The sequence below is a fragment of the Poecilia reticulata genome, chromosome 15, assembly GCF_904066995.2.
Source record: "Poecilia reticulata chromosome 15, P_reticulata-male-v2, whole genome shotgun sequence".
NCBI classification, from domain to species: domain Eukaryota; kingdom Metazoa; phylum Chordata; class Actinopteri; order Cyprinodontiformes; family Poeciliidae; genus Poecilia; species Poecilia reticulata.
Window position 1 is genome coordinate 5,810,446 of NC_088844.1, and position 19,426 is coordinate 5,829,871.

Consider the following 19,426-nt stretch of genomic DNA (forward strand, 5'->3'; position numbering starts at 1 on the left):
TAATCTCATTCCAGTTTACTGTTTAGGCAACAATAATAAGATAAATAGACACCACAGCAGGTGTATAGACACATGTGCAGTTGGTGCAGCTCTACCAACTGCACAGTGTTCGTAGAGCTGTTGCCTTGCAGCAAGAAAGTCCTGGTTTTGATTCCCAGCCCGGAGTCTTTCTGCATGGAGTCTGCATGTTCTCCCTGTGCATGCGTGGGTTTTCTCTGGTACTCCAGCTTCCTCCAAAAAAACATGACTGTTAGGTTAACTGGTCTCTCTAAATTCTCCCTAGGTGTGTGTGTGTGTGTGTGTGTGTGTGTGTGTGTGTGTGTGTGTGTGTGTGTGTGTGTGTGTGTGTGTGTGGTGTGCATGGTTGTTTGTCCTGTCTGTCTCTGTGTTGCCCTGTCCAGGGTGACCCCACCTCTCGCCCGAAACGTTCGCTGGATATAGGCAGCAGCAACCCTCCTGACCCCACTAGGGGACAAGGGTGTAAAAAAAAATGGTTGGATGGTTGGATGGATGGACACCATAGCAGTAATTATTAGTGTATAAGCAAATGCCTCCACTTGACCTTTACTTCAGTTTGAAGTGTGAAGAGCTTTGCATCAACATCATCATGATAAACATGAGGATAAATCAGAGAGAGAGAGACAGTCTATGTTCTCAAGGCTCCCTGGATCCAGCAGTAACAAATAGGGCCTGGAAGAAAAAAATAAAGCAAATAAATCTGATGAGTGTCTTTTTGGAGGACTCAGAGGTCTAATCTACTCCTGTCTGACATTACCTTGGAGCTACATTCAAGTGTGCAGATAGGGCTTTAATTTAAACAGAGCCCAATGCTCATCAATCATCTCCCTGCAATCTCACTGACTGCTGCGTTGCCCTTCACTTGACCCATCTGGCCTCCGCCGCGCCGGCAAAATTCATCAACGACAGGTACAGAGCTCCGATATTAAACTAAGTGTCTGCTGGTCACCCTGGTTCTGGATGGAAACGGGCCCGTAAACAGGTTCTGGTCAGGGACGGGTCACTGTCCCAGGAACTGCTGTAAACACCCGTCACATCATTACAAATACAGCTTTAATGGAATCATAAAAAGTCTAAAGTCCTTGTTGTTAAAGCGACAACAACAATCAGTTTCTTCAAAACAAAGCATATAGCTGGATGAAAATAACCCAGAAAGAAAATTAGACTGAAGGATTGCTTTATTTGCATTTGCTTCTTCTTCAAGATAACCCAATATTAAACTGTCAAGTTAAAAATCCTTATGAAAATTGTAAATGCTTGATGGAATAATGTAGGGTCTATTTTGACATTATGTAATAAATAAAATAAATTTATAAAAAACAAAAAAACTGTAAAGTATCATCTGGGGCAGGGACAATTTTTTTTTCATTACTTTGTTTAAGGGTGCGATTTCTTTTACTGCGGTTGACGGACAATTGGTGAGACTGATCTTATTCACTGATCTTATCTACAACCACAAGATTCTGAGTGAGGAGAATCTTGTAGTTGTTTAACAATAGTTAGACAACCACAACCGTGATGGGCCATTTTTTTGGGTGCAAATGCGATGAGAATATGAACACATGGTGGAGTATATAACGTTTTATGCTAGGGGTGCACCGATTTATCGGCAAGCCGATTTATCGGTGTCGATTTCCTTAATTTTGGGAGATCGGTGATCACCCGATTTTTAAGTGAAGCCGATTTTAGTAGTCCTCCAATGACCAGGTGCCAGGTCATGGGGACTGAAGCCCATCCAAGTCATGTTTTAAACACACTGACAGGGTGAGGGGAGTTGACCTACCACACACCCAGGACGAGGGCCTGCTCTTCAGCACTCAGGTCAGGCAGCTGGTACAGATCGGGCTCAGCTAAAGTGATCCGATCCAGCAGCGTGTCGTCGTCCAGATGGTAATCCTGTCAACAACAAAAACCTCCAGTCACACATGTCCAAGTCTGATAAAACTATGGGTTGTGAGAGAAGATTTATTTTTGCAATGTATAGCATAGAATGGCAAGGGTTGCAACAAAAAGAAGGATTTATTACATATAAAGAAGTCAGGGCATAAAATCAGCATAAGCCTGCTGTACTTTAATTAATGGAACATACAGAATATTAAGTGTTCTGTATGTTATTATTATAATTAGTATAATATTAGTATATTAAATATTAAGTGTTTAGTATTGAAGACTAAACACTTAGTCTTCAATACAATTGAAGTGTTCAATTGTACACTTGGTACAATTGAACTAAGTTCAAGTTCTGAGTTTCTTTAACTCAGAGAGACAGAGTTCAAAAAACCTCTGTCTCTCTGCTAGTCCTGGTTCTGACATGCCAGATTATGGGCATGGACATAAAGCCATCAGACAGTCATTCTTCTTCAGGATTTTCTGCTAGAGAATTCATAGTTCCATTAACCATAAATTGTGGCTAGTGGAACCATGAATACCACCACCATGCTGCTTGACTGTAGGCAGAACATTTTTAGTTTTTAAACAGCTGTAAAAAGATGTAGGCTGCACCATCCAAAGTGTTCCATTTCCATTCTGTCAGTAAAGAGAATATTTTTTAATTCCTAGTGATTACCAGGTTGAGTTTTCCTTAAGTAGATTTGAGTCAGGCTCTTATTGTTGTTGTTCCAGGGCTTCCCCCAGTGTATTACAAGCCTGGCAGGCCACCAGGCCCACCCTCCCCCAAGTTGAGCATCATTTGCTTATTTTAAATAGTTTAATACACCAGCAACAGTAAATACAGATTAAACTAGGTTCATAATTGACACAGTAATCTGTGCATGAGGGGTTTTGCACCAATTTCACCGTCCTGCACCTGTTGGTTGCACTTGCACGCTATCATTTCAAAATTATGATGCCTGCTTGTGCACCTCCATATTTTTGTAACGTTTAACATTTTTAAACACTAAAGCACAGTGGGCCGCTGATGGACTGCCCTAGCGCCTCTACCACGAGGCTGAACAAGTTTTCTGGGGGAAATCCTGTGTTGGCAGCAGTTTTGGCCTCCCATGAATGACGTTTTTTCTTGCTGTTAACTCTTTAACACTGACTAACTCAGTTCTAGAAACTAGTCTGCTTCCTTTAGAGACCTCCTGGATGAGTCATCAGCGTGCTCTGATATTGAGTTCGTCTTCATTTGGAGATAATGGCTCTCCAGTCCAGGCATTATTGATTGATGCCCATTAATGCTTCTAATCCTTTCATTCATTTCCTTAGACTGAGGCGCAATGTGTTACGTTTGAGGCCTACTTCATATTAAAAGACAGATTTAAGTGGTTTGATTCTGCATCAGTGGTACATTAAATTAAACCAAATAAAAATGTTGTTACTCATTGTCAATTCATGTCTAAGCAAAGGATGTACACATATTTTCACATCAGGTCAGGTTGTTTTGGATTAATGATCGCTTAATACTCAAGTTTTCCCCCAGTGTATTACAAGCCTGGTGGGCCACCAGGCTTTACTTTAGCCTTGTGTTCAGGCTAAGCAATGTTTATTTATTTAAGTTTGTTTTTTAACAACTGATTTTTCTTTAGGACTATATAGTTGGAGTTTAGGTATTAATCTTCCAGTCTTTCAATAACACATAATAATCAAGTAATATTTTCAAATTTCCTGTCAACCATAAACATTTTTTGACTCAAAACCACAGGAAACTGCTGGATGGCTGCCCTAGTGCCTCAAGCACTGGCCTTAGTAAGTTTTCTAGGGGAAACCCTGATACATATATTAAATAAACCTTTGAAAACTATTCTATGCATTTGCTCAGGTTGTACTGGTCTAATATTAACATGGGTTTGAATATCAAAAACATCTAAGTGAGATAAAAAGCAAAAACAAATAAAACGATGAAGGGGAAACCTTGTTTACAGCGCTGCAGTTTGATGCATCACAGGCCAGAAAGGGACTGTTGTTTCTTTTATTTTAGATCCCTTTTGTTAAACTGCTCCAAACGCTGACGTTGCCCCTGCCATCAGAAAATTATCTACAAGGTGACAATGTGGCATCAGCTCGGATAACAAAGTCCTGTCAGATCAAGAGGCAGAGCCCCTCCCTGGTTGCTAGGGTTCTGGCCCAGTGATGAACACATGACCCGCTTCTCTTCTCTCCTCCCATCATTATAAAATGAGTCGCTTAGCTCCGGCTAATGACAGTCTTGATTGAGTCCATTTACTGTCCCTCCCCCCTTAATGGAAACGTCATAAATTTAAGCACTGACAAAAAAAAGAACTGGAGCAAAGCAGTGAGTCTTAGACCTCCTGGGACACAGCCCAGCAACCATTCAATACATTTTGAAAATATTTAAAAGACGGATATTAAACCATCAACCACAAATTCTTTAACAATAACTTGGCAGGAGATTTGAAGAACTATTAGTTGAATTAATGTTTTAGTCCTAAAAGGCTGGATCCTTCATTGGGCTGGCAGAGAATTTGAAGAAGCACAACTTTAGCATTCATAGCAATCACTTTAAATACATATAGTGATTGATAAATGTTTAAGTACATTTATCAATAAATGTACTTAAACATCGTAAACTGTTGATTCCTATATGTTGAGTTTTGTTCCCTACATCCTGGCTGGTGTGAAGGCCATGTGACTGATAATGTGAAGTGGTATTCTGGTGTCTTTGATGAAAGGTAAGTCGCTAACCGCTGGGTTTTATTAAGCTGATGTCGTAATTGAGTTTACTTTATGTTCTTCTGAACTCTTTCAGAAGTTCAGATGAACATTGTCAACTGATGTTAGGACCTTCATACAGAAATAACAATTTCATTTAATTTCAAGCTGACTTGATGAGTTCCAACCCTGATTCCCAAACCAATTGGTCATGAGTGATAGTGTATCAATTGCTAGATTATTCTGCACAGAATAATCTAGCTGCACAGAGGCTGCACAGAAATTGCAAACAGTTGAAGCTTTTCAATAAGAACTGAAGTCTAAAATAGGTAAAGCAGTTGTAAAGCCAAACTAAGGAACTCAACCAGACAAAAGCTATTGTTGAGCTATGAAGATAGAGACGGTTCCTACTTTGGGTAGGCTGGCCTGTGGCGTCGGAGTGGGACTGGTCTCGCTGACCCTCTGATCAGCCTCCTCCTCCCCCTCCTGCCTTTTCACCTCAAGGAGGAGCTGAGCCAAAAACTTTTCCTGGAAGCGGGTCCGTTTCCCGAGAGCACCTGGATTAAACGGCATCAGATCAGGAAAAAGAGTTCAACCTCAACATGACCAAATATTCTTAAGAACCCTGCATTTTTAAAGAGTAGATTTCTCTGACACGGCACTCATATTTTCAAGTCAACCAGTATCCCACACACCTGTCATGTTGATGTGGAGCCCAGAAAGCTCCTTGGCCGTGTTGATGTGCTCCTTGGCGCTCCCGTACTCGTAGTAGTTCAGACTAATATAGGCACACTCCAGGTGGAACTGAATAGCCAGGCTCCTCTGGTCCGACAACGTCGACTGGCATTTCAGCACTGGAGAAGAAACAGAATTATGTTTCTAAGAATGCTTCTATCAATAATACTGTGAATCAATGGTCTGTACAAGAACCATACTGAACAATAGCAAAACCTAGATTCTCTAAGGTGTTTTTCTTGTTTATGTAGCAGAATGCACATTACTGTCATACTTGTGAGGATCAATTGTTGTCTTGGTGTTTCTTACAAACAAGCCATGTGAGCAGAGTAGAGCTGCAGCATAGAGAAGGAAAGCTACAATTGCAACAACCTCCTTAAAAGCTGAATTTACTTCATTTTCTTTCCTTCTAACCTTATCAAAAATTCACTCCTTTCAACTGAGACAAAGAAACTCTCCCCAGGAGAAACTAGCACGGGAAACAAAGCACAGAGCAATTGATCAAAAATCTGATATTTATGAATGAATCAAGACAATGCACCGCCTCCCATGCATTGCTACTTTTAGCTGCATGCTAACATTAGCATTTGAGCTAAGATGACCATTTTAGCTAGTTTTAACTTATACCTTATTGTGTCCATACTAGAATTATGCTACTGTAGATTAACATGCTAGTAATAGATCCCATGCTAACATTAGAATTTTAGCTAAAACTAGCATTTTAGCTAAACTGATGCTGAATTGGTGTAAGTTAGTGTTATCAACATGCTATTGATAACATATTAGCCAACTTTTGTATTTTTTTTGTATTTATTCATTTATTTCAAACAGATTTTTTTTTTTAAAACAAGCAAACAAGCAATAACTAGGACAGAGAAAACATGTGCATACATAACCAAAAAACAAAATAATTTGTTTGCAACTATATTCCTGTTTGAAAAGGAGTAGGAAGAAGTGAACATTTATTAATCCTACCCCCCTATCTCAATTTAATGAAATAATTCTGGACATTAACATGACATGCAACAAAGATAGACATAAATTATCTATTGCTTAAAGCTGTATAGGCTTTGATGCTCAAACTTAAGGCCCACAAAACCGAAGTCAACCTGAGAACTCCCGATTCTGGTCTAACTCATACTCACATAGACTGGCCCCTTTTACATTTCTTTGGAAATTTTCTTTCACTAGTCACCATTCAGAAACCGAAGCCAGGGCTGGAGCAGCCAGAGCCAGCAAAGTCACAGGAAGAGATTTACATGCAAGACGTCAGAGTCACCTTCAGAACTGCCGCTTTCACATTGTAGGGAATGACTCACTTCAGGGTGTGTGTGTGTGTGTGTGGTGTGTGTGTGTGTCATCAGTAGAAAGGAAGAAAAAGATCCAGTGGATCGATTTTACTAAGCAAGAAAAACACACTTGATTTTAGCCAATTAAAGGGTAAACCATGTCCAGTAACAGTGTGATGTACTTCAGGATGCCACTCACTGGTTGTTCAACTCTGTTCAACTCAAACAGCAGAGTCTTTCCAAAGATCTTAACAGCCTGTGCATTTTATTCATAAAAACACACTTGTCAATTTTTTTCTACTCCCAACATCTTGTTTCTCATAGGAAACACTAGACAGCTGTAAAAGGGACATGATATCCACACTGCTCTTCAATGGGCTCCCAGAGCATCAGTAAGAAGCTTAAGGAGAAGGTGATGCATGTAAAAGTAGTAATTCATAAAAATGTGAAATACTCAATCAAAATATCAATCAAAATCTTCTCTGGGCAGGTTGAGAAGATGATCACCACCTGCGTTGTTTCTATATAAATGAGAATATATTTTCAACAAACATGTTAATGGCTGGATAACACAACAAACTGTCAACCTGTGTCACGTAGCAAACTGATTTAAAAAAATAAAATAAAAAAGAAAGAAAGAAAAGCACTCAAAAGTTTGTAACCAGACAAGAAATAAACAAGATCTTGATCGCTGAAGAGAAACTGATTCCACTAATGATGGTTAAACTAAAGCAGCAGCAGCACATTCAAACATCAGTTAATTAAAACTGTTCAACTGCTAATAGACATTGTGATTAAAAAGAGCTGAGGAAATGAATTCAGCAGCACCTTACCCCACAGAGCACCAAACCAATCTAAAGTGAGTCAGACATGATGACAGCTCCGGCACACAGTGCAGCAGCTTCCTCCACACCTCTCTGCTCACAGGATTTTTATCTCCAGCACATCCTGCTCCTTCTTTACTACTGCTAACCGTTACATCATGTTAAATAACAGCAAACCTGTTGTCTGGTTTTAATCCAACCAGCATCACAATAACTGTGTTAAAGCCAACTAAATGTTTTAAATGTGGTCTAAAAACAGTCTCGATGAGACACTGAAGGAAACAGTAAGTACAGGAATTATAATCTAGATCTTATGATGGCTCCCTGAATACTTCAGTCCTGTTCCAAAGAAATAAATAGGTGTGGGTAAAAGAAAAAAATTAATTGATGCAGTGCAATTAATTTTCCTTCAATTCAATATCAATTCCTTGTGAATGTATTAAATCCCTTTTGGCCGGTGGGTTCACACACTTCTAGGAGCCATGCAAACTGTCTGGGGACGTTTGAGTTTTCATAGTTTAGTCAATGTATCGCTTCCTACATTTCTCACACTTTGTGGACAGTAGGATGAAGAAGGGCTATGGATAACAGCAAGTATGATGAGCTAGTTTAGCAGCTAGCGGCATTTCTCTGGTGCCAGGCATCGATTGCAGACTTGCCACGGCGGCGTAGAGTGGCCATCGTCACGGCTGCGCTGCTCCCAGCAAGCAGCCGTGAACAGATGGATGTGACGTCACCTTCTTCTTGAGTTTATCAGAGGTGAATCGTTTGGCATGAATTACCACCACCTACTGGTGAGAAGTGTGTGGCTCAGAACAACAATTTGGTTCATATTATGAGAGTTATCTCCGTTTACATAAGAAGAATTATTAACTTTTACATGCACACTACTTTTACATGACCACCGTTTAAAAAAAAAAAAAAAAAAAAAAAAAAAAAACAGTGGTCCAACGTCATGTTTTAACTTTTCTACTGTTATTTGTATACTATTACTAAATCAGCATTTAAGTGTTTAAATCAATATTGAATCGATACCAAATCGAATTGAGAACCAAAGAACTGAAATCGAATTGAACTGAGAGGTTCTTAACAATATCCACCACTAGAAATAAGGCAGATATATTGCAACTTTCATCAATGCGTTATGGAAAGTGTTTGACTATAACTGTCTTCAGTTTACAGCAGCTGTTTACTGTCAAAACTACTCCACTTCACCCTCCCACAGCCTTAAGAATCCGTTGGACTCCATGAGCCTTTTGCTATGTGTGTGGTCTACAAAAAAAAAAAAAACACACATTTGTTAGTGGCAACATGGCGACATCAATGAGTGTGGTGGTGATTTTACTGTCTTTATAGGTCAAATCATCAAGACATCTGTCTTTGCAAATATCCATGAGTAGGAGTTCTTGTTTGTCTGCCATGTTTTTCCACACAACACTGTTCACATAGTTACAAAATATCAGAGGAGCGCACCGCAGTGTGGAAAATTTCATTTGCACAGACACAGCGATAAGGGGCTGTGTCTGTGCCCCTTTTTGCCATGTGGCACAACGCTGACCTCATGTATACGTCAAGCATACATCAAATTGAACTCAACCCAAGTTTATCTGTAGAGCACAACTAAAAGCAGCCACAGCTAACCACAGTGCTTGGTGTATGAAAAAGCCCTTCACCTTCCTATTTTGCCCCAAGGCAAAAAGTGACTTGAAAATGAAGTCCCGGCTCAAAAAACAGACACATTCTTTTCATAAAAACTAAATTTTCCACCCATGTGGAGTTGAGTCAGGAAGGCCTGGGTCACTTGAACCTGAAACTGAACAAAGCCCTGCTGCAGGGGAAAGCAATGCTGCCTATGAATGCCTTTTTGATTTTTTTTATCAATTACGATGCCTGATTGTGCACCTGGAAATTTTTGAAACTAACATTTTTTAAACAAAACAAATGGTGGGCCGCTGGTGGACAGCTCTGATTCCCCCACCACCAGGCTTAACAGGTCTTCTGGTGGAAACTCTGACCAGTGGTTGGGTGCTAGAGCACTCATTCATCCAGCGGCCCATCATGCTCTTGAGTTAAAAAAAATGTTTAAAGTTGACAGGAAATTTGAAAATATCACTCGATAGTTATGTATAATTGAAAGATTAGTATGTGAACACCGACTATAAAATCTTAAAAAATGCAAACATTTTAAAAAGACTGGTGGGGGCACAAGTAAAGCCTGGTGGCCCGCCAGGCTTATAGTACACTGGGGGAAACCCCATCCTAATATAACTCCACTTGTGCAGCCAGTGATGGGGCAGCGTTAACCCGTAAAGTAATGGAGTTAGTGGAAGAGAACACAGATGAGGAAACTACTGCGGAAGTGAAGCACAGACAGAAGAAAATGTATCTGGACTGATTCCTTCATGCAGAGTGCCCCAGGTCAGAGAGCGGCTATGAAATCATAATAGAAAGGATTTGTCCTTCCAAAGAAACTTTTCCCCTGGCCCCTAAAGCATCTCCATAATTCCAGCCATAACTCCTAATAGGGGTGTCTGACTCACAGACACTGTGTTCAGTGTCTATTATTCATTCCCTCATTGATATTTCACAACGCAACACTTTGGCAATGCTTCCAGACAGGAATAGTTTCTCTTGTGAGTAAAACTATGAGCTTGTGTGTTGTGCACATTTAAGAGGCATTTGGGTATGTTGAATACAGCAAAAACAACAGATATTTGGTCCGTGCAAACAGCGATGAAATCCAGCAGTCACTCTCTTTTACAGCTGTACGTTTTCTTTAGTTCCAGATATCAATCAGTCGTATCCCACATGCTATCTTAACTGATACTGTAACAGAATCCCACCTCATTTTGTTGTACCTTTTTGTGACTGAACTTGTTCCAATTCTTTGCAGTAATTTGTGTCATCATGTCAGTATGCATTCTGACTTTTTATCTACACAGTCAAATTCCCTGCTGAGGGGCAATAAAGGTTTTAATACAAATTCTTGGACATCCGGATTATGAGTCTCCAAAATCCTTTAGCACAGTGGACCACCGGTACTCTGAGACTCCATCTAATAATGCCCAGAACTGCCTATTTTAATAGTTGAAACACAAAATGTACCTTAATATGCACAGCTAACCCTAACCCAGTGGACACCAAAGTTGGACCGTTTTAAGAGCCGAGCTCCTACAGACCTCTGTCCATGCTGCAGTGGGCCAAGCTGAGGAGCTGTGGAGAGCGAGCCTCCAGGATCTGCTGGTGCAGGTTGATGTAACGAAGAGTCCACCAGGGCAGGAGCTGCAACCCAGAAACAGATCAGGTCAGCCATCTTCAAGCTTCTATTAGATGGACTCTTTTTGTTTAAGGCAATAAAGTTGGCATAAGTCCTAAAGACCGATGCATTCAACTGCCACCACTGGTGACTTGGTTTTATATCAACCCTTTTAATGCTCCAACAATACAGCCTCATGGGCTGCACAGTGGCGCAGTTGGTAGAGCTGTTGCCTTGCAGCAAGAAGTTTCTGGGTTCGATTCCCGGCCTAGGGTCTTTCTGCATGGAGTTTGCATGTTCTCCCTGTGCATGCGTGGGTTTTCTCCGGGTACTCCGGTTTCTTCCCACAGTCCAAAAACATGACTGTCAGGTTAATTGGCCTCTCTAAATTGTCCCTAGGTGTGAGAGTGTGTGTGCATGGTTGTTTGTCCTGTGTGTCTCTGTGTTGCCCTGCGACAGACTGGCGACCTGTCCAGGGTGAACCCCGCCTCTCGCCCGGAACGTTAGCTGGAGATGGGCACCAGCAACCCTCCCGACCCCACTGAGGGACAAGGGTGAAAGAAAATGGATGGATGGATGAATACAGCCTCATGTTCAAATGTCCTGGATTATTTTTGAAAACCGTGTGGAATAAATGCCAGCACTGCAGAAGGCGTAAAAGGCTGCGAGGCCAGAAGACGAGGCAGCGTTTGGAACTGACACGCATTCCGCTCAGAGTTCACCTGGACATGCTGATCTTTAGGCCCTATCAGCACAAATAAAACACCAGCAGACACAAAGACGCACGCCGGAGGAAAACTGCTGAACACGCAGTAAAAACAGCAAACTGCTTTGCTTTTTCCATCTGACTACAACAGAAAGAAGCGGCGATGTCTCTCAGCCAGCCAACGCTTTCTCCTTCTGCCCTCCTGCTCTTGTTCAGCACTAGAGGAGAGGAACCGAACCGTGTCAAATCTTATTTGCGAGTCAGTTTGCGGGTGCCTGCTGCATCTTGCAGTATAGGCGCAGCACATCCTCTGTAGCATAGCTGCACGAACCTTTAATAGTCTGTCTCGCTGAATCAGTGTACTGCAGCTCGTATTCACACATGCAGGCCAGTCAAGCGTGCTTAAGGGGGCAATTAGCTGCGTCTGAACACAACCTGTGTGTTTCGGCAGAGAGCAGGAGGGGAAGATGACCAGCTAAAGATGAGGAGAAGAAAAACTAGGCCAGCTCACCCACCCCACTATCTGGCAGAGAACACTCTCTTATAGGCCGTTAGCATTAAAGGAGTCCATTATGACTAAATCACCAAACAGTAAACTGACTTTCTGGGTGTCCAGATCCAGCTGTTGATGTCGTCTTCTGAGGAAAAATGTCTGCTGGCGTCAGTTTAACGGCCAGTTCCTGTTATACAGCTTCTCTTTCAGTGAAGTGCAGAGATGGATCCAGAATTTCTACTGTTGCATTCAATTTTCAGCTACCGAATAGTTGGTTAAATGAACAAAAGGCTGGTTAGTATGACTCCAGACACATTATCTTCTAAAATGAATCTAACCTCAAGATCCCAAAACACACAACAGCTTTGAAACTGCAGGCTTTCGTCCAGTGTATTATAAGCCTGGCGGGCCACCAGGCTTTACTTGCCACCCCCCACCAGGCTAAGAATGGTTGTTTATTTTAAATAGTGTTTTTTATCCCTGCGCTTCCCATTGGCCTCACTCTATTATTTACAAATTACGATGCCTGATTGTGCACCTGGAAATTTTTGAAACGTTTAACATTTTTTAAACAAAACAAATGGTGGGCCGCTGGTGGACAGTTCTAGTTCCCCCACCACCAGGCTTAGCAGGTCTTCTGGTGGAAACTCTGACCTGTCATCATTTAATACAAAAATAGAAAAGCTGTGTGTGGAAACACTACCTATGATTTTGTAACTTTCAGGAAAACATAGAAAGGTCCCACAAGAAAATATATATGGGATTCATTTATCCTCTCATGACAAAATTTAAGACCTGTGATTAATGTATTTAAGGTCAACTTACATTTTTTCATGCACCGAAGACATTTGTAGGCCTTAATTTGAAATAGATTAATTTTAAGACTTTGTAAGGATGAGCGGATGCTCTGGTTATTAGGCAAGAGAAAATCTGATGTACCTGAAGGCGTTCCATTTTGGCAGAGCACTTGGTGAGAATGACCCTGGCCAGCAGCAGCAGGAACGGGTTGACCACTAGGCTGTACACCGACTCGCCGTCGAGGAGCAGGCTGGAGAGGGTCGCCTCCGTCAACAACTGGGGACTCTAGAAAAAAAATATTCAAAAAGAGGTGAGAGGTGATTTATCACCCTCTTACAGAACAGTCACTAAAGATGAGAAATCGGTCTGAAATTTGGAATTAAACTCTTACAATCATCAAGAAACGGCTGCCACCAGATATTGAATACACCGTTTTTTTTCCTCACTGTCTGACATTAAATCAGACTACATTTTTGCTAAATTCCAGAATAATTACATAGTTTTTAGAAAATGTATTTAGCCAAAAAAAATTTAAATATAAAATGGTGAATATTTTCAAACAGTTGTTGATATTGGAATTATCACTGAATGTATGCTGATTTGGGCTGAAATGATTAATCACATTAATCGTGATAAGTTATTAAAATAATCACCAACAAATTTAATAATCTACTAATTGTTAGCTGGAGTGTACAAACTCAAAAAAGGCATTTTGCTGAAAGAACACCACACTCAAGAGCAGTAAGCAAAACTGTACAGAAAATATAGAGATTTGTCATATAAGATTAAAAAAAAAAACTTGTCTGTAAATATGTTCTACCAAAAACTCCTTAAATGCCATAGTTTTAGAAAAAAAATTGTGCAAAAAAAAGAAAAAAAGAAAAATGGCTTAAGTGAAAAATCTGCAGAATGTACCAATGGTCAGAACGATTAATTGAGAACTAAAATAATTGCCCTAATGTAGATATGATAGAGTTGGGTTTACTTTGAAAATACTGCTACACTAAAAGTTATTATGTTGATCTATGAAAGCATTAATGATCTGCATGACAGAGCCTGCCTGCCTGCCTGCCTGCCTGCCTGCCTGCCTGCCTGCCTGCCTGCCTGCCTGCCTGCCTGCCTGCCTGCCTGTCCGCCAGACGGTTATCCAGACCTCAGTCTGGATAAGTCTTGAGAAGAAAAACTTTTGGAGTACTATCAGTACCGCCTGCAAGGGAGAGAAATCTTCTGTGAGCTGAAGTGGCTGCTGTGTGAAAACAACAATGATGTCTAAAAGACATTCAGAAAAATAAATTTTATTACCCCAACATGAAGTTCATAGCAACGCTCCAAAATTAATCCTACCCTGGGCAGATTGAGGCTTAGAGTAATCTTTCAACTGGACGAAATGTTTGATCTGAGTGGAAGCAGTATTAAGATTTTGGAGTAGCAGTTTGAAACTGATTGGGAGTCTGTGGAAGGGTTTGGACTTTAAACTCGCAAAAGAAAAAAGATTTCCTGTTAGAAGCAATTGTCTTGGTTACGTACACATAACTACTGAATATAAACATGAGAGATGCCCTTCTATGGTGGTGCTCCGTCTCACCTGTCCCGTCATGCATGTCTTGGTGGTTGCTTGGAAACAGCCGGTGTGACGGTACATAAATCACGGATGCTAAACATATGAGTGTGATAGCTGCTACGGCATGCCTGGATGTGAGGCTCTCTGAGGAAGCAATACCTTGAAAGCTTCTGTAATTAGGACCCAGGAGAGGCTTCCTTACTGGGAACCTGTCCTGTGTCTCCAAATTGCCGTCGTCCTACATCTGTCTCTGAAAACTCTGGATTTGCTAAGTCCTAAAAATAGGACTTAGCAAATGTAGCAGATAATAAAGCTGAGGAGGTGGAATAAACAGATCTGACGTGTTCACAACACTGGTGTTGCTCACATGGTCAGGTCAAGGCCATGTCCAGACCGTATGGTCAGTGACGCTATGAAATCACACTTCCATTTCCAACCAACTTATTTCCTTGTCGTGTTTAGGAAGCAACCGACCCTCACCAGCAGCTGTTGAATATTGATTTTGGAGGCCAGGTCTGCTGCAGCATCCATCATCCTGCTGATTGGTCTGGCAGGTCTAACAGAGCAGGTGGTGTGTTTAGGCTCTCCATTAAGATTGGGCGATTGGACAAATTCATCGACCATCGACAATAGGTCCTTCACCAGTTGGTTTTGTAAAAGCGATTTCTTTTGGCCTATGAGGGACTGTCTTAATGATGGCAACAATATTAAGCCAAAAGACCCAGCCCATTTAAAAATATGTTAAATTACCAGCAGTTCAGAAAACAAGTTCTACAACTACGGACCCTGTAATTAACTCAATTAAAAAAATTTTATCAAGTCCCACCACTAGCTAAAACTAAACAAAGTTATGAAAACTAAATCCAATAAGCCAGCAGTAAACAGTAGACAGTAAATGCAAGTGTGATCTGAAGGCTTTCGTATTTCTAAGACTCACTGCAGGGTGGAAACACAAGAACAACAAACAGATTCTGCAGGAAGGATGAGATGAGATGAGGAGTCAGAACAGAACGGCGTCGTACCCGAGAGGACAGCAGAGCCGAAGGCAGCTGGTCCCACATGTGGAGAGAGACTGGAGGTCCAGTCCAGTTGCTCTGAGCGAACAGGTGGAGACAGGAGACGGCCATGGCCAAGACGACAAGCTCCCTGCAACAGAACAGCCGGAGTTACTCACCACCGCTTTACTAAAAGGCTTTACTCACTTAATAAATGGCTTTTATAAGTCACAGTGAGCAGAAGCTTCAGGAAGTTCTGAAACTTTCAACCGGTTCCACCGTAGCTCCTATAGAGAATGAAGAAACGAGGAGTCTGGAAAAGGACATCAGAGAGACGAAATGGACACAGGAACCAGGAGAAGCCAGGAGAAGCTATGACCTGATTCAGAAAATAATTCTGCAACACATCACAACCACATTTATTGAGATCAACCTACCAAAAAGTTGAGAAAAAAAAAAAACAATGAAACAATGGAAGATTAAAAAAAACTGTAGTTTTAACTTGATTTAAAAACATTTTTTTCATAAATGAAAACCAGAAAGCCGTGGCATGCGTTTTATTCAGTTGTACTTCCACCTGCCTCCAGTCGCAGCCACCTTGTCTCATTCTAAGAGCTTACAATTGAAAAGAGAACATGTCTAACCATCAGTTACTGGTGAAAATCTAACATGAGTTTGACTGAACAGCAGCATTCGTGCTGGGCTACCTGTTGTTCAGCTGACCGTCACCATGGGCAGTCAAATACAGCAGCAGGCATCTCTCCAGGTAGGCCTCCATATCCTCCCCCTCTCTGCAGCTGCCGTCTCCAGTCAGCACGTCTGCCACCTGAGGGCTGAGCAGCACAGCCTCAAAGTCCCCGGCCAGAAGGGCCCGCAGCAAGGGCCCCGCTTCTGCAACAAGACCAACAAAGCAGCTGAAAACAAGACAGACGACATTCAAAACTCAGACTCTTTGTTTCATATCTGTGGCAGGGCTGTCACAATAAGCAACAAATCAATTAAACACACGATCAATTAAAACAAAGTCAGTCATATTAATTTGCATGAAGCACAATTTTGTTTACAGAGACTTCATAATTCATTTTGTCGTTTCTGTTGTTTTGTTTATTTTTTCAGATATTTTAAATGTCCTCCAGTAGCCATTACCATCATATTACTCGATAATGGACTCCAAACAACAATATTATCATGTATCGCAATAATTTATGTGCCAATTTATCGTCCAGCAAAATGTGTTGCTATAATAGGCCTCGTCCACAGTCACTTCATATACTTGTAAAAAGTTTGGAAATCAAGACACTTGTCTTTACTTTTTGTTGAAGTATCTATGAATTATGGAGATGAATAGTCATAAATGCTCAAATCTCTTGTGTGCAAAAATAATGCACAAAGTCTGCAATGTGTGAACTGAGAAAGGCTGACATCAAAGTGATCAGGCCACCTTCCAATTTCTGTTCTATGAATACAGGAACTGCTTTTTAAAGCTTTCTTCACGGATATAAACAATATTCCACCAAAAGGTTATGAATATCATTAGATGATCAGATTTAAATACATCATCTCTTAATTCCACAGACCTGAATAATGTTTGTTGTTTGCTATGATAACATGTTTCAATACATATAAATTTACAAAAAAAAAAAAAGTATTTATCTCATGTTCTATCATTTTAGGTTCTAAGAATGATACAGCCAGCAGGATGTGGGGTCTCCCCTCATGATGCCGTGACACAGACGGCCAGCTGGTGTCAAACACGGATGGAAAAAGAAAGAAGGACAACAAAGGAGTAACGCTGTGGCTCCAGTGAAACTCTCCTCGTCTTTCATTAGGTTTTTATTTGTGGAGGGAGCCGGCTTAGCTCATTAGCACTGATTGCATTCTGTTCCCCGGTGGAGACAACAAACAACAAAGGAGGAGGAGGAGAAGGAGGAAGAGGTGTTCTGAGCTGTAGAATAGAACCTGGCCACATTAACAAACAGTGCCACACACACACACCTACATGAAAACATCCATTAAATTCAAGGCAAGAGCAGACAGCTCAGCATGCCAAGAATACTAAAGCTAGCAACATTTTGTTTACGGCTGAAGGAACTCCAGGGCTGGTCTGACCCAACAGATCCACCTTCCTGCCGTCTTCCACGAAGCACGGTGGACTTTTAACTGACAACACGCTACACAATGTTCCTTCATGTATGCACTACTATATCTGAATTCATCTACAAACGCTTAGAGATGGCAGACAGAAGACTGGCTGTGCTTCTGAACTTCAGGTAGGGAAACAAGGATGCATCGACGTGAGAATCTGGGCTGATATCCGATTAATATTGATGGGATCGGCAAGATTCACAGATTTTTGACATGTATATTGTTATGGTCGCATAATATATCGGCACTAACATCGACATAGACCAATAGTAATTTTTTTAATCACGTTATTGGTCCAAAAAAAATAAAGAAATAAATAAAAACTAGGCCAAAATTTTTAAAAAGTTATTTATTTCCATCTTGTTGCCGTTTATTTGAGGAGGCGGAGTAGAGAAGATTGGTCATGTGGGCCATGTGATGGTGATACAGCAAAGGATTGTGGGGAGTTTAACTGAAGCAGTGAGAGAGATATACAACCGAGACCCCCTCTACTCCGCCTCCAGAAACAAACGGCAGCAAGATGGGAATAAATATCTGTTGTTAATTTCCACACAATTTTACTTATTGGAGCAATACATGATCAATCCCTACAGCAAAGGGTCTTTATTTATCACCATGGTCATGGTTTCTTCTGGACTTTTTCCATTTACCTCCTCCACACAGAAAGCAGGCCAGACAACTATGTGTTCTCAATATCTCCTCTGATGACATAACCACAAAATGCCTATTTAGAAAACATAACCACGTCTAAAAAAGGTCTGATTCCAGATACCAGGTTGGGGTTCCCTTTACATGACTCAAAAGATCAAGTTCTGATCCGTGTTGTAGACCTACCTGCCTTCTGTCACAGAGTCAAAGTTAGCCTCTGCTTCTGTCATGAAGTCAGATTCCCTGCCTGCCTGCAGACGCCTCCATTAGTCAATCAGACGACCCCTTCACAGTACCCTTGGCTTTAATAAGGTGCTGCTGGCATTGTAAAGGAGCTGCGGAGATTCTCATCTCACGGCTGATCTAATGAAACCCAGGGGCCGCCATGAGAGCAGGAGGAGGGGGTGGGAGAGGTAGAGGACAAGCAGGAGAATGAGCCAGCCCCAGCTTTATGAGAGGGGAAATGAATGGTTGTGGTACGGCCACACGTTTAATGAAGCCCCCGCTCCTCTTCAGGCGGGCCGATGAAATGGCAGCAATTATGGAAAACAAAGGAGAGGCCCTCACATTAGTTCATAACTCAGAAAAGGTTAGTGAAATAAGCTACCCTTAATTAGGCTCACTGTGGATGGAATCTGCAGAAGCGCACAAAGCTGGGCAACAATGTAGACCCACGATGGCTCACAAGGGCACAGCTGGGAATCCTGCTGGTGGTCTGTTGTGGGGAATTTGGGGGGAGGGATCAGATTATTTCCAGAGATTTCTGCTGCCTTAATACTGCTCTGCAGCTGACTTGAAAAGGCCTCTCCTTTTCACACATCACTAAAATTAAAACTCATTTTGAAATATGGAGCTTCAGAGAAATAACAGCGGCTGTCTAAAGCAGGTCCAAACAGTCCCGCTCTGTATAATCTGTTCCGGTTTCTCCTGCTGAGCAATTACCATAATGTTAGTAAACAACTGGAGTATAATGGTAATCTGATAAATAAGAGGTCGACAGAAGTAATTACAGGCAGTGCTGTGAGTAATTCTGGTTTCAAATGCAGCTTCTGTATTCTGCACTAGAGATAAAGAAATTACAATACGCAATTTTCAATGCGCTAGCTGGAATGATGATTTATGCCTTTAATTAAACATGAACATTATTTCCTATGTGAAACAAGAAATTTAAGACTAATTAGAACAAACTCTCTAAAACTGCAAACAACAGAGCTGGTGTTTTAACTTTTGACTCTTGGTAAAACTGACCCATATTTTTCCAAATGGAACCCTGCATGCATAGAGTAAATAAGCCAACAGTCATGTTTTTGGACTGCGGGAGGAAGCCGTAGTATCTGGGGAGAACCC

At 41.3% G+C, this 19,426-nt stretch overlaps 1 protein-coding gene across 1 annotated transcript in view; it reads right to left on the reverse strand.

Moving 5' to 3' along the window:
* Positions 1-19,426, reverse strand: part of ttc27 (tetratricopeptide repeat domain 27) — a 50,026-nt gene that overhangs the window by 27,575 nt on the left and 3,025 nt on the right. Inside the window, exons 2-8 of the mRNA XM_081616385.1 lie at positions 15,994-16,177; positions 15,314-15,437; positions 12,872-13,015; positions 10,657-10,759; positions 5,325-5,483; positions 5,041-5,186; positions 1,802-1,914 (exon numbers count right to left, since the gene is read on the reverse strand). Of these exons, the coding sequence (XP_081472511.1) occupies positions 1,802-1,914; positions 5,041-5,186; positions 5,325-5,483; positions 10,657-10,759; positions 12,872-13,015; positions 15,314-15,437; positions 15,994-16,177 (973 nt within the window). The remainder of the gene's footprint in view (positions 1-1,801; positions 1,915-5,040; positions 5,187-5,324; positions 5,484-10,656; positions 10,760-12,871; positions 13,016-15,313; positions 15,438-15,993; positions 16,178-19,426) is intronic.